Below are 16,566 nucleotides of genomic sequence, written 5' to 3' on the forward strand. Positions count from 1 at the left end.
CCTCTCCATTAGACTTTTGGTTTTAATGGGTTTGTGTATAGGTTATAAACAAGCGAACCTTTTTTTACAAGTTGATCACGAAGTATGTCAAAATACTATCCAAAAATAATAATATGTGATTTAAATTTATTTTAACAATAGATGTTTCCAAATTTATTTATATACCTTCTATAAAGTAGAAGTTATAGTTAGGGAATTCTTAAGAAAAGACATATTGACTATATTAGGTTTCTGGACTAGCTGGTGTTAGGACATATAAACAATAAATAAATAATAGACTTTTCATTTATTGAAGAAGAATGAAAACCTTTATAAAATTTGTGTACCTCATTACCTCTCTTGTGATGGGATCTAAACCATCTCATTCCCTTGAGAGACAATGACAATCACTTTGTCACCCTAAAAGGCACTGTCAATAATCTTTTTACCCTTGCTTAGGGTGCTAAGATAGAACATTTGGATATCCTATAGTAAATACACATAAAAAGTGAATGAATGTATTAGATTTAACTAGAAATAAGTCAAATCATTAACAACTTACCTTAACCATCAAAGAAGGTGTTAATAGAGAACCTTCATGCAATGATCCCTCAATGCCAATATCCTATAACAATATTAACATTTATAAAATTATTGGTTAATCAAAGTGTTTAATAGAAATTACAATGTATATAGTCAATGTTGTATTTACCTCGACTATCAAAACTTAAGTGAATATGAGATCCCCCTTTTATGGTGCCTCATCAACCTTGGGACATTGTTATAATATCAACAATCACAAGTTAATAATTAATCGAATGTTAAATTATAATATAACATATATAGATGACTTTGTACTTACCTCAACTATGGGAACAAAAGTCAATATGGGATCCCCCATCGATGGTGCCTCATCAACCCTAGGACGTTGTCACAATATTGATAATCATGAGTTAATAAGTAATCAAAGTATTTCGCAAATATTACCTCTAAGATGTTTTCATAGTTTAGTATTTATCTTGAGTATGGGCAAAGAAGTGAATATGGGACCCCTCGTCGATAGTCCATTATCATCGTCAAGAGAAGGCTCTTGAAACATATACAATTATTATAGTTTCACTTGTTTGCATGTTAAATTAACGTGTCTAAAAATTTTTCATCAACTTTTTAACATGCATAATAGTATATGTATGGAGATGAGTCAATGTGTCCTTCATACGTGTCATTATATCCTTTATACGAGTCATTTTATCCCTCAGACAAGTCTTCAATCTAAGATAAGATTGTCCTATCTAGCCAATGACACATTAAAGTAATACATGGAAGAATCTTATGCAGTGACGTAGAGATTAACTAAAGGGGGCTCAATAACGAAAGGCATAACAAAGGATTCAGGTGATATACGTTTGATAGTAGAGGGCATGATAGGGGCATTAACTAAAGTAGGCTCAATAGCGAGGGCTAAACAAGAGCCTCGACATGAGTAAGAGCAACGATCAAAGAAACAATGTCAAAAGGAGCAAATGATGCTTCTCTTGATAAGGAGGAAAAAGATGTCGATAAAAAATACTATGTATTTAACATTCTGATGTAGCGAACCATGTCATCATACTATCTGTAACTTTCTCAATTAAAGATAAAACTAGTGGGAAATTAACATCATCCTACTTATTAAATTAAAATTATGCAAATTCTATCTAAGTAAACTTTGTTACCTTATTAAATCAATAACAAACAATTATTTATGGCATCTCCGATGAAAATAGTTTGGATAACCTCTTATCTTAAGATATCTCTCATATACCACCTCAACGTTTGTGGAGATCCTGAAATTAGTTTGATATACACCTATTGATGTAGTGTGTTCAACATATTGTATATCCAAAACTACAATTTCAACTTAAATATGTTACTCTAAAAAATTACAATCGTATTAAATCATTTTTATTTTAATAGCAAAGATGTTTTTTTTTAAATTGCTAAATGATACAATTACCTTGTAAGCTAACAGGAACCTCATTATACCATATTGTTTCATAAGGTTTTCCTTATTCTTGATAGGGCCAAACTCCATACATGCTTAAGTGATGTTGTCACTGATAGAATGATGCATCATCTACCAACTCGTACTCCCTATGGGTACACATTGAATCTATCAAAATGATTAGCCAATTGTAATACTTTTTAAAGGATTGTTTTCCTCAAATCACTCTCTTATAATCCTAGGTAAAGATAATATAGCAGAGCTAATTTTACTGTATCAGTGTTGTCCTCCTCCCAAGGCCTCCATTGGAAAACACAACTTAGCTTGGCGTATGTCACTAATTTATGCCCATCAAAATATGTATATTAGAGTTTGTGTGTGGCATCTAAAGGAAGATACATTTGAATATCTATTAATCAACTTAATCGAAGGTTTGTCATAATGGCAAACTTGCACGAGCTAAAACAAGAACCCCATTAACTCTGAACCATAACTCATCTCTCGAGTTCATCTTGTTTACCTTTTTTAGGATGAAGGAGTGTACTAACACCCCACTGAATATGTTATCGTTGAGGTCAAGGAAATGGCCAAAACGTGTACCCCAAAACATTTTTAACTGTCTTTCTATCAATATTTTTTTAATCATGGCTACCATATCTCTATACCAATGCATACTAACTTCGACCTTGAAGTGCTTATCGATGGAAAATCTCATTTCACCCTTTGCATCATCATATTTTCTCTTTTATGGTGGTCTCTGTAAAAAAAATAAATTGCAATTATATCAATTTTCATATTAAAAATAAGTCAATTTTCAAGATAGGTTCATTATTCAAAAAAATGGACCTGAAATTTGAATTCTACCTGTCAAGAACTCTAAAAAGAAAAAATTTCAATTTGCCCCCTAAAATGAAAAAAATCATAAAACACCCAAAATTTGAAAACATCAATAATGCCCCCAACTACAACCACACAAATTTGTGTTATGGAAAATCTTTAAAAAACCTCACTTTGCCCGTACCACGCTAATTCATGTGTCAATATCTTTTGGAAATTCATAATTTTGGCTCATACTTGTGTGGTACTATTTAAAAACTCAAACTTTGGCCCCCAACCACATGAATTTGTGTGATCCAAAAAGTTTAAAAAATGCCCAATACTTCCCTATTTATATGAAATCTGATCATGTGAATTCATATGGTGAACAAAAAAATTGCGTGATGAGAGTCGAATTCCTATGGTTATATTTGACCTCTCAAACTACATTTTTCAAATCTCATTTCATTAGCAATTAACTCGACACATAATATAACACAAAATCCCTAAGAAAATTAATCCAAAACGCCAATGAATCAAGTCATTTCATCCAAAGTTTCAATTCGAAACCCTAACTCTAAAAACACTTGAAAATTGCATCCAATCGCCTAAATCTTTACACTAAAATGTATAAAACATGACAATGATTAATTTACTAACCTTTTCACCCATTTTGGTCATTGGAAAAGTCGCCAAAATTACCGGTGGAAGTCATGGTTTCTGGACAACAAACATGTGTAGTTGTCATGGCGACACTTGTGTTTGGAAAGAAATTTTGCAAGTTTGGGAAACTTTTGTCATTGCATAATTAATGGGTATATTTGTTAATATTGAAAAAATTGGGCAAATTTGTTTTAGGAGGTTGATTTTTGGGCATTCATTTTAATTTCCCTTTATATTTTGCATTTATCCTTGATAACTAAGTCTAATTTAACTGATATAGATAATATCCTAAAGAATCAAAAAAGAAAAAAAAAACAATTAAAAGTAAATATTAATAAAAAAACACTAAATTTAAAAAAAATTGGAAGAATTATCTAAAATTTCTATTTTATCATGTAGACATCATCTTCAACAATAAAAAAATAATTAGAAGTAAATATTAATTAAAAAAACCCTAAACAATAAATTTAAAAATCTAGAGAAATTATATTATATCTTTATATTTTTTATATTGTCCCACATGATTTGCTCCATCTAAAAAGAACTTCCAAGTAATAGTGATTGTGTCACAAAATATGATTACTCAAACTTGTATTTTCCATATATGAATCAAGATTGGGCCCTAATGTTAAATGATTGAGATAAAATATGATTTATCATAACATTATCAATCATATTCAAGTTTTCTTTACAACCAAAACAATGAATATCAAAATCTATCATTGCAAGATTATTCTAGTATAAATCTAACAAAGCAACAAGTTCTTTACCTTGATCTGATCATTGATGTGAATAATCGTTTCCAAACATTAACAAATTATAGTATAAAATAATGAGTTGATGGCAAGAAATGCAAATGAAAAAAATTTGGGATTGTAAAATATTTTCAATTTTGAAAGAAAATGAACCAACTTGCAACTGTTTGAGTTGGGCTTTATATACTCTATGAAAAACAATGACATTTTGTATCATGTAAAAAGACGTCGATATATCCTTTGTCAAAGAAAAAATTAAAAAATACAACAATATATAAAACAAATGTTTAATACGGGTTTAATATAACAAACATATAAGTAACATGTTTTATATATTTTAGGTTCAAATATACAATAAAATGTGTTTTGAATAGTAAAATATGATAACACTAATTTACCTTTATCAAAAGGCCAAATGACTATTTTCCACCTAAGGTTTGATAAAATAATAGATTACCACGTTTAAAGTTTGAAAAAACCATTTTTTGTCCCTTCATTTAATATATTTTAAAAAATCTATTAAACTTTTAATATAATTGTTAAAAGACAAGAAAATGCACTTTGTCCTCAAATTTTCATTAGATAATTTTTTGTACCATAATATATATTATTTTAATTAAAGAAAATAAAAAAATTACTAGTACAAATATAGATAACAGTCTAAATGACATATAATCGTATGTTCGAGGAGCAAATTGTATTTTTTGAAAATGTTGGGGGTGTTAATGAATTTTTTAGGGGTTTTTGGAAATTTAAAGAAGTTTAGGAGTGTTTTAAAATTTTTTTTATATTTGAATATATGTTTTGATTTTTCAAAAATAATAATTTCACCATAAAAATTGAATAGAATGCATCATATTAAAATGTAAATTATCGTATTGGAAATATTGAGCATAAAATATAAGGGTAAATATGATAATTTTCAAAACAAAATAGGAAAAAGCATTTTTTTGGCCTAGTGAGTTTTACAAAAAGACATTTACACTCTACAATATTATTCGTAGTTCAAGCTACCATTAGTGTTATTGTAATATTTTAAACTTTAGGAACAAAACATAGTCAACTACATCCCTATCATAATTTTTAAACAACAACATAAATATTCTTTGACTGATAGAAATAATAGCTAAATTTATAGATGGTTGAGAAAATGGTTTTTATTTTTCAAATTTAAAATATGAAAATTTCCTTTTATCAAATCTTGGGTGGAAAAGAGTTATTTGGCCTTTTTAAATTTTGAAAAATACTCTATATTTCTATTGGGTAAGTATTAGTTCAAATTCAAAGATTAATTCATCAGGTTTTAAAAAACTTTTACTCACTTATAACATAAATTATACCTAGCATTTCATGTTATCAAGTCGTGTTTATATAGTGTCAGTTTAGTTTCGAGTTAAAAGCTTTAAACCCTAAATTGACTCAAAAAAGAATGGTGTCAAAATTTTTCAGTCATAAACCAAACCTAAATATTTTCAAGTTAACCTAACTTGAACCAAAATAACATAAACTATATAACAAACAAAATCATGTTAAAACCCAACATGTAACGATGTGATTTGTTACGAAACAACATACTTTGCAATATGTTACGAAATAACACAATTCTTACAAAAAAAAAAAGCACACAGAAAGTATTTTGACACAAAACAACATTTTGTCAAAACAAAATTGTTTTATTTCAGGTTAATGTTAATAGTTTGTTTATTGTCTTTTTATATGATCAATTGTAAAGACAAATATATATATATCATAATCAAGAACCTAAATAATTCTACAACTTCAACTTCAAAATGATATTATAAAAAATAAACAAAAATTATTTTTTTACAGGTTTGTCAAAAATAGTTATTATATTAGAACAAATGTCTTTAGTAGAAGATAGTAAATTTTTGCCAAAGGCTTAAGACTAACTATTCCAAGTAGGCATCCAACTAACATGTACAACATTTCGAGGAGCAAAACCATTGAAGGGTTAATTTAAAGTAACTACCATAATTGAGCTAATGAAAAAACTAAAATTAAGTTTTGATCAGAAGAATCCTAATACTGAGAACTGTTAGAACATTGTATTTATTAAATATCCTCTATGAACTTATTCAAATTAAAGTCATTATCTTTTGAATCAACATAAAGAGGCAATGGTGAAAAATAAATATGTAAATCATATTTGAAAATATAAAAATAATAATAATTTAGTAGTAGAGTTATTAATTTGACCAAACAACTCATCTCTGGTGCAAATAAGTGTTTCAGATACATTGGGTTAGCTTTGGGTACAAATTTTCAACAGTAGTCTTACCCATAATAATAATAATTCAATAGTAATGTTATCAATTTTAGGGTTAGTTTGGGTAATTCGGGTTGTCTTCATGTCAATTCGAACATAATTTGATTTTTTGGGGGTCAACCCGAACCCAATCGGAACTACTTTTTGTGTCAAAACTTATAGCCCTAACCTAATTTTTATCGTGTCGTGTCATTTTGGACTAACAAATCGTGTCAAATTTTATCAGGTTTAACATAAATCACATTTTTTAAAAGTTGGGTAAATAGGGCTAAGACCAAATTTGACTCAAGCACTAATGACCCCATCCTTTCAAAAGGCCCAAGCCTTGTAGATAGAGACTAGTTAGGTCATGTATCCAAATACAAGACCCTGACTGGTCTTAGTTTGAGCCTTATGTAGAGGCTTGGTAATTCGGTCTAAGGTAGGTTTTTGAGCTCCTTGTTCTTTTATAATTTTTAATTTATTATTTATGATTATAAATTCAATAAAATTATGTGCACAACAATAACATGCCACTCTATAATTGAATGTTACTTTTATCTTTACTTCGAAACTACCCAATTATATGATGATATGTCATTGATTGTTTGTGCATGTAATATTACTCTTATAAATTATATTAATTTTATTAATACTTTAATTTGATTTTTAATTAATTTGCATAAATATAAAAAATATGTCAATAATTAAAATTTTAAAATAATTATAGGTAATAAGTATATGATTAATATAAGCTTCAGTTGAGTAACACATCATATTATTGATACGAAGTTCTCATCTCTGGAACGAAGGGATGATAAGATGAATCTCATCTCTAGAGCATCAATTCGTATGGAATTAATGAAGACGAATCACCTCGTGGTCAATTCAATTGGACGAAGGGACAAAGCAATCGACAAGATGAGTCCCTTCATCTAGACGAAAGCATTCATTATAAATACTTAGAATGCATCTTCATCATCCCTTTGTGCCAGAGACGAGATTTGCTTCCAAATCTGGATGAATTGTTGATTTTAGATCTCAACCTTTTCTTAATCCCAATTCCATGCAATATTTTCATCAAACTCTATATCTAGGCTGATAATCAGTTTCCTGGATTTCAAATTATAGATTTTGAACCCTTCTAATTGAGTCTTATAACTTAAGAAAATTCCTTTTCTATTTTCTTGTCCAACTTACTCCTTTTTTATCTTGTACATGAACATAACATAAACAATCAAAAACTTTGAGGTGCCTTGTTGATGGTTTGTGTCCACTCCACCCTTCAGCTAGTATCTTGTTTGAACAGCTTTTGTTAAAAATCAATTCAACAAATACACTACAATGTAAACTACTTTGAGCCAAAATGAGTCAGGAAGACTTTTCTCTTTGAGCATAGCTCTCTAGCCATCTTTATCATCATTCTATTCTTCCTTTCTAGCATGCCATTTTGTTTTGGAGCATATCCATTTGTTGGGGTTCCATTAATTGATTTAGCCAAGATCATTAGTTCGTCAAACTACGATGAGTAATTGGACAACCTAGAATAGAGATAGATTACCTACAAAGTGGTCACTAAAATTGGTACATTGATTCCCTGAGATTCAAATAGATACCGATAGCCTAAGATCAAGATTAAGATAATATAGACAGTAAAAGAAATAGATAGATTAAGGTTTAAGATTGCAGGATAGATCATCCCAACTTATTGAGTTTCATATTTATCTTATTCCTTTGCATTTTGCAAGTGATAGGGTAAAAGTGATGGCGACGATGAGGTGGCAACTCAATGATGGAGTGGCATATGAAAGATAGACTCATAGGTATAGATAACCTAAGATAATGACTTTGATATTATGATATAAATACATGGTATATTTGATTTCAAATTTCTAGTACATAGATTTATGTGATATTATATCGAATGTTTGAGGATTATTCCACAATTATTGGATTATTAGTTTTATTAATAAAGACTTGAGGAATTACTTACATTAGATGAAATATTATGCATGCTTGACTTGAGATATATTAATTTTAAATTAAAATATCATTCATGCATGGTAGATTTTAGTAACAATTTACCTCGAATGATAGGATATTTGGGGTAGGGTGTTACATTGTCAAATTTTTTGGAGGTGTATTCTTTGCCACGATCACTTTTCAATGCCTTTACATGGTGACTATTTTGTTTCTCAACATGATTTTTGAATTTTTTACATACTTCAAAAACCTATGATATTTTATGAATAAAGTAGATTCATGTTATTTTAGAGTAATCATCAATGAACAAAATGAAGTACCTATTTCCACTATATGTGGGAGTTCTCATTGGATTATATACTAACTCCAATAAGTTGTTTGCTTTTCATGCCTTGCCTGATGGAAATAATTGGCATTATTGCTTGCCAAATAGACAACCTTCACATATAGCATATATATTTTTTTAGATATCATGCAAATTCTTTATCATATTTTTCTGATAAAAAATCTTCAATCAATAGAGGTGGAAATGACCAAATTTTCAATCACGAGTCAGCCTTTGCATGTGCTTCATAACTGCTTCTAGTGCATAACTCTGCTAGATAGGAAAGTTTTGTTGCTCTATCTTTACTATTGGAATCACTAGACTTCTATTATTTTTGTCAGAAATTGTGCATATGTCCCCTTCAAAGTGCAAGAAGTAGCCATTTTGGATTATTGAGGCCCACACTAAGTAGATTTTACTTTAAGTTAGGAACTATCAGGACATTTAGGATGAATCTTGTACCTTTCTTTGTTTCAATTGTGACCATGATTTTCCTTTTTGCTTCTAATAGTGTTCCATTGTCAAGTCTGACAGGTGATTTCATTGAAATATCAATATTACAGAAAATACTTCTATCACCAATCATGTGATTGTTGCAGTCATTGTCAGTGAACCACTTATCTTTCTTTACTTTAGATACTAGTTGACCAACCTAGAAAAACACTCCATCTACTTTCTTATTTTCAGAGTAATTAGCTTGATACTTGGAAGCAACAATCTTTTTCCTCATGCCCAAATTTCTAGCAATTTAGACATTTCAACCTTCCACGAAACCAATAATATTTCTCCAAATGGCTCTTTCTCTTACAAATGTCACAAGATGGATATTTTACATTATTAATATTTCTAAAACTTTCTCCTCTTGAAGAGTTTTCATTTGTTTTCTTTCACTTAGGTTTTGAGTTTTGAAAGTGCATATTAAACCTAAACTGAAAAAAGCTTTCTAATGAACTCCCATTCCTACGGCTTATCCTTTTTTCATAAGCCTTTAAAGAACCCATTAATTTTGTCATAGATAATTTACATATATTTTTTTATTCTTCAATTACAATCACTGTAGGATCACTTTTTTATGTGACACTAATTGATAATTTCTCTACAATTTTTCTATAAAAAATGTTTTCTTCATAGACTTTTAAGTGATTTACTAATTCTTTTAATTTGTTATAGTGAATATTTGCAATTTTAGACTCATTCATCCTAATATTTTTGAAATCCCTTCTAAAATTTTGTAATTTAAAAGAGTGTACATTTTCGCTACCATAAAACTGTTATAAAATATCTCAAGCTTTTTTGGTACTAGAAGCTCTGCTAATTTTAGGAAATATATCATCTGATAGCACATGTTGCAAAATAAATAGAGCCATTGAATCCTTCATTTGATTGTCCTCCGATGCCTTTTGTTCAACTTTAGAAGAGCAAAATGTCTCTTTTGGAATGCTAAATCCAAATTTTACTTATCTCATAAATTCTAAGATTGAAAAATGTCTTCATCTTAATGTACCAATAACTATATTTTTCACTAGTGAATATTGGCACTAAGGCAAGGACATATAAGTAACTTATATCAGCCATAATGATATATGCCCAAGAGTGATCAAACCTAGAAAAGTAGTAACTATAGGTGTGACTTAATAGATACTAAGATTATTCTTAGGAAAGAGTGGTGGAGACAAAGCCTCTTTACAAGCTAACCTTCTTAGATATAATTTTCCTAGACATGTATATAATCACACAAATAACCACTTATTGTCCTAAATCAGACTCTAATATCATTGTTAGGAAAAATAAAATAAAATTTTATACTAAAGAGAATATGAAAATAGAAATTTCTATTAATTCAATTGAAACATCAAAGCTTGATTACTCTCAAATTTACAAATATTGATATGAGTTACAATCAAAGCGACCTAGCCTATTTACATTGATGCAGGGTCGGTGCAACTGCATTAGTAAATCAATTTCTCAAAGTCGGTTTATATGAAGATGCAGTTCTATCGGTTGAAATATAGGTTGCTTCTTCAATCATCACGGGATGTTATCTTCAAGATTAGTGGCATAATGTTCTCAAATTTACATCATATTTTAACACTTCAATTTGAATGGTCGTTCATAAGTGAAAGGTATGAATGGTCATAAAATACTTATATAAAGCGTCTTTTCAAATATATATTATCAAATCTCATGGCTGAAATTAATTAGCCGTTTTATGATTTATTACATATTACACTATAACAACTGAATTTTCTTTCCTTATTTTATTCCGTGAAAAGGCTCTACAAAACAAGATCTAATAAACTCTTTGAGTATGTTCTTCATTTTCAAATAGAAGAGACTTAACAAACTTTTCAAGCCCTGGAAGGCGTTGGTTGTCATCATAACTGTACATCAAAGGAACCATTCTTGCTAGATTTAGTGAAGCCCTTTTGAAGGAAGATGAAAAGGGGTTTGGGGAGAGGCATTCCTTATTTAGGCACTTCCATGCATCGGAAATCTTGTTCATAGCATGTTTTTCAGCAGCTTCTACATCAGAAACTTGGTGTTCCTTCATATAATAGTGAACATATGATCCATCTTTACCATCCTGATTCTCATCCTGAAATTCATGTATTTAACTATTTAATAATTTTTCATGCATAATATGGGTCGTATCATGAATTTAAATAATTACTTGGCTGTCATATAATGAATGTGACAAGACAACAACATGGGTGCAACACTTTGCACACTGAAATATCAAAAATCAAAAATCTATGACTTTGTAGTCCAACACTTGTAGTTTGTCGTTTACATGTTTAATTTACTTTGCATGCTGAAATCAACAATTCGTGATAATAATGTTTCTACAATCTGTGGTTGTTGTTAAGAGCTAGCATTGACTAAAACTTGAATAGGAAAAATGTATCGCTTTTGCTTTATTACCTTGGCGCTACCTAAATCATCCCAAAGTCGAAGAATGCTTGCGGTGGAGGAAATTATTCCTGGATTATTGTCAATAAGCTGAACAGTTTCCTCTGTTACATTCTGACCCAGGAGAAAAAACACATGCACCATTACCACATGTATCCCTGAACTAATAATCCCATTTTTCAAGTATTCTTCGGCCTTAGGCATGCTCCCATCAGTGAGCCATTTTGCTTCAACTAGAAATGCGTTGCACAAACTGGACCACTGTTGCAATCAACATTATCTTGCAACTGTTAATTAGCTGAAGAAATTTTCTCAAAAATTTAAAGTATAAATTAGGTATTGGTATTGTCTATACGCACCGCTTTCCTTAGTGAGTGCACAGGGTTGAAGCCATGCTCCTTGTACACCTTGTAGCTGATTTCATTAGTAACATCATCAAGATCCTGAAAACATATCTTCATGTAGTCTGGTAGTTGATCAATAGCCGCATGATCCCAGCTACAAGCATTGGTTTTGCGAATCAAATTGGGCTGCTTAATTATGAAAGAATCGTAGTTGATTACTTATGTTGACGATATACATACCTTTTAACCATTTCTGTAAAAATAGTGAGTTCATCGAGTGTTCCATAAACATCAAATATATCATCAATTATGTAGATGAAAGATATGGGTTTTGTAAGCTCAATTCTTTGCCATGACAAGTTTGCATCTGTGAAGCAGACCATAGACCAAATATACCATTTAAGCGGTTGGTTTCTTGCAAACTTCAACCTTTTAGCCAAACCAAGGTCTTTCCACCATCTAATATAGCACAAAGTATAAATACAAATTAATTAAGTGGCAAGATTGATATGACAACAAATGATTAAACAAATAACAAGACAAAACTTACTCAGATATTTGAACAATTTCACTTTGGTGTAAGGATTGGACCAAATTGAAATCCATTTTGGCTAGATCCTGGAAAACATTTATCCATCTATTTTCACCTTGGAAATTTCTAAGAAAGAAGTTTTTAGCCACGAACCTCTCCAAGGTTCTGTGATAAGGATACGACAACGTATTTCTAACAATTTCAGCTTGGTAATCGTCAAGATTAGTCATCGAGTCATTGAGGAGTTTCGAACTAAATTGCCTAGCTTCATCAAGCACATCTTCTCCTTCTACACAAAGCTGTGATGCTTCATATAGATCCAACAATCCATTAATGTCTTCTTTTAATCTCTGGTTAAACTTTCCGTCCTTGTTCGTAAATCTGTTAAACACATCTGCGTCATCACACCCAAACAAAATAAATTACCAAGTCCCAAACTGAACAACTAGTAAGATTATTTGTTAAATAAAGAAAACAAGAATACGCACCAGTAGGCACATTAAAGCCTTCTTGTCTCAACAGTCGAAAGCGAAGAGAAATCTCTTGAAGACAATGATGATGCTGAAATGGGTCACTGGTAGATATCACATACTGCCGGCGTAGAATTTGTTGAATCTCATCCTGGAAGTGGTAATCAATGCTAAGGCGTTGAACAGCGTCAATAATGGCCAATCCTTCGAAACTATCTTCTCCTCCTCTGCCTATCATATGCTTAAATGCCTTCAATTTTCGTGCATGTTCAACATGAATGTCTTCCTATAAGATAAGAGAAATCTGCTTAAAAAATTTGGTGATATAATCAAGTCTGGCAGAATATAAAAAAACAAGAAGAAAAATATACTTACAATGACGCTAGGGTGTCCCATTGGATGCTTCAAGTGTTTCACGAGGTTAGATTTGAGAACAGTATCCTTCTCAAGGGCATCGCTTTGTTTTTCATAATTGTTTGACAAGGAGCCTCGTAAAATAAGGTTTGGCTTGCCTGTTTTAGAAATCTTTCTTGGGACATTTAAATTATAGGAGGAAAAAGAAGAAAAAGCTGGGAAACAGAAAACCATGGATTTATATTTATCAATATATTTATTGAGCTTTTGAAAGACAAATGAGAAAATGAAAAACCATGATCCAAATTTATAGGATTCATTTCCATTATACTAAGGTTTTAAGAATCAGATCGGATTATAAACTATTCTAAGGTCTAGCTCTGATCGAATCGAATAGACCGTTTCATTTGATTAGCCCAACTAGATTTTTCAATTTTGTGAAAAAACTTGTAAATTTTTGGTTTAATTATATTTTTTTTACGTACTTAATTTAACTTTATACATAATTTTAAATTTTAGTCATACAAAACAAAATACTATTAAAAATTAATAATGTTTACGGAACATAGTTAATTTCAAATAAGAAAAATGATGTTTATGTAACAAAAATTAATTAATTTTCAATTCAACGTGTAAATATCATGTAAGTGCAACCAAAAAAAAAAAAATGCTAACCGATCAAATAAAACCGAGGTGAAAACGTGAAATGAAAAGCCAAATAAAACCAAATGTTACCCTTCCATGCAAACATAAAAAAAAAAAGAACAAATTGTCCATGTAGATGATGCTGATATCTTACATTTGTTCCTTTGTCACTTCAAAAGTCATATCTATGAGATCAACATAATTGGGAAACCTCCCTGCACCTTCCAGGAAATTGAGTTTGTGGGTCCTTGCTTGTTACTTCTCCTGTCCACTTTCTTCTTTTCAACTTCATTATCCACCATTGCTTCTAGTAATAAGATGTGACCAAAACGTATTTTCTAATTTTTGATATATAGTCAATTCTACTATCCAAAACCGATCCAAGTTTGAAATTAGCTTTTAAAATTTAGATAGATAGAATTTATAATATTTATTATTTAGTTTTGAGCTTATTTAAAATTGATATATAATAATATTATATAAAAAACTTTTAACAAAATTAATAATATTGTTTATCAACAAGATAAATAATAATTTTATTGAACAAACAAATAAACCAACCACGAATTAAGCTAACTAGAATCAATCTCTTCCTAATAATTCTTCACATTGAATCAACCCCTATAAATTCTCCTTGTAGGTTACTTCAATATCATCATCTGACTCCACCAATGCCTTATCGTCTTCATCATCTGATCATGAGTCAGTCAGACTGCAAGTCTAGGGTTTGTACCCTTGATCTGACTCTTGTGAGTTCTCATAATTTGATAAAAGAAAATTTTATGGGATACTCAAAGGTAAACCTAAAACCAAATTGCCTCCAATATGTCGCCAAGGTGAAAATATCCCTGTGTGCACCGTGCCCTTCCTATTCCCCAAGGTGAAAATAAACTTTTATTTCATAAAATATATTTGAATCTTTTGATAAACTTATGCACCGTGCAAGAAGAAAAGGTTGGAATCGTCACAGTCGCGCAAGAGGAAACGCGCGTGGTGGGGGAGAGCAGTCAAACGTCATTGGCATAGCAGCAACGCCGGAAACGCGCGTAAGAAGAAAGGGCTGGAAAAGGCGTGTCTCTATAATTTTAATATTCAAAGAACCGGACCAGGATTGAACCAGAATGGACCGCAAACCGGAAGCGAACTACCGGTTCAGTCGCGGTCCAATCAGAAAATATGTATAAAAGGGTTATTTCTGTAATAGAATCCATTTATGAGACCGGTTCACGACCCGCCCTGTCCGGTTTAATTCTGAAAACCTTGCATCAAAAACCAAATTACCATGTTATGCACTTTTAACTACATACTGTTCCAACAACTAGAAACATGTATCCATTGTTAGATTTGATGGAGTTTCCTAGTTATAACATGTGCAAAAGTTTCACGTATAAAATGTCAGTTGCTTCTTTCAATCAACACACGGCATGTTATCTTCAATATTAGTGGCATAATGTTCTCAAATTTGTATCATATTTTAACACTACAATCAGAATGTTGTTCATGAGTGAAAAGTCTGAATGCTCAAGAAATATTGGTATAAAGGGTTATTTCCAATATTTATTATCAAATCTCATGACTGAAATTAACTAATGTTTTTATGATTTTTTTATATATTACACAATGATAATTGAATTTTCTTTTCTTGCTTTACACTGCAAAAAAACTCTACAAAACAAGATCTAATAAATTTTTTGAGTAGGTTCTTTAGTTTAGTAGAGAAGGGACATAACAAACTTTTCGAAACCTCTAAAAAGCTTTAGTTATCATCATAACTATATATTCAATAAATCATTTTTATTAGATTTAGTGAAGGGCTTACAAAAGAAGATGAAATGGGTTTGGGGAAAACATACCTTATTTAAGCACTCCTATGCATCAAAAATCTTGTTCGTAGCATATTTTTCAATAGTTTTTACATCAGAAATGTGGTGTCCTTTCAAATAATAGTGAACATAAAATACATCTCCGTCCCCCGTTATTGATGTAATTAACCATTTAATAATTTTTCATCCATAATTACTTGGCTGTCACATCATAAATATGACAAGACAAAAATGTGGGTCCAACATCATAAAAAAATCTATGACTAAAACTTGTCCTGAACAACCAAAAATCTATGATTTTGTCGGTCAAACAGTTGTAATTTGCCGTTTGCCCATTTAAGTTACTTTGCACTCTATAATCAATAATTCGTGATTAATAATGTTTCTATAATCTGTGGCTGCTATTAGGAGTTTTGACTAAAACTGAAATAGAAGAAATGTATAACCTTTTGTTCGATACCTTGGCACTGCCTAAATCACACAAAAGCCGAAGAATGGTTGCGGTGGGGGATAATATTCCTGGATTATTGTCAACAAGTTGAACAGTTTCCTTTGTTACTTTTTGATCCAGTAAAAAAATATAGATGCAGGATTACCACATGTATCCCTGAACTAATAATCCCATTTTTCAAGTATTCTTCAGTCAGCAAACCATTTTGTTTCAATCAGAAATGTGCTGCACAAAGTGGACCACTATTGCATTCAACATTATCTTGC

General features: G+C 30.6%; 1 protein-coding gene across 1 annotated transcript; it reads right to left on the reverse strand.

Annotated features, from left to right (window-relative positions):
- Positions 1-10,915: 10,915 nt before the first annotated feature.
- On the reverse strand, positions 10,916-13,639 carry LOC123192702 ((3S,6E)-nerolidol synthase 1-like). Its single transcript, XM_044605347.1, has 7 exons — positions 13,403-13,639; positions 13,046-13,313; positions 12,576-12,951; positions 12,266-12,484; positions 12,041-12,179; positions 11,694-11,942; positions 10,916-11,367 (listed from the first exon to the last, which is right to left on the reverse strand). Exons 1-7 carry the CDS (start codon positions 13,613-13,615, stop codon positions 11,062-11,064), a joined length of 1,770 nt encoding a protein of 589 aa, XP_044461282.1. The 5' UTR covers positions 13,616-13,639; the 3' UTR covers positions 10,916-11,061.
- Between the last annotated feature and the right edge of the window lie 2,927 nt (positions 13,640-16,566).

This window comes from Mangifera indica, chromosome 12 (assembly GCF_011075055.1).
Source record: "Mangifera indica cultivar Alphonso chromosome 12, CATAS_Mindica_2.1, whole genome shotgun sequence".
In the NCBI taxonomy this organism is placed as follows: Eukaryota; Viridiplantae; Streptophyta; class Magnoliopsida; order Sapindales; family Anacardiaceae; genus Mangifera; species Mangifera indica.

Coding starts and splice junctions, on each gene's coding strand:
- LOC123192702 (XM_044605347.1), bottom strand. CDS start 13,615: ATGGTTTTCTGTTTCCCAGCTTTTTCTTCTTTTTCCTCCTATAATTTA. Junction 11,943..12,040: donor TGCACTCACTAAGGAAAGCG/GTGCGTATAGAC, acceptor TGATTGCAACAG/TGGTCCAGTTTGTGCAACGC. Junction 11,368..11,693: donor ATGATTTAGGTAGCGCCAAG/GTAATAAAGCAA, acceptor CATGAATTTCAG/GATGAGAATCAGGATGGTAA.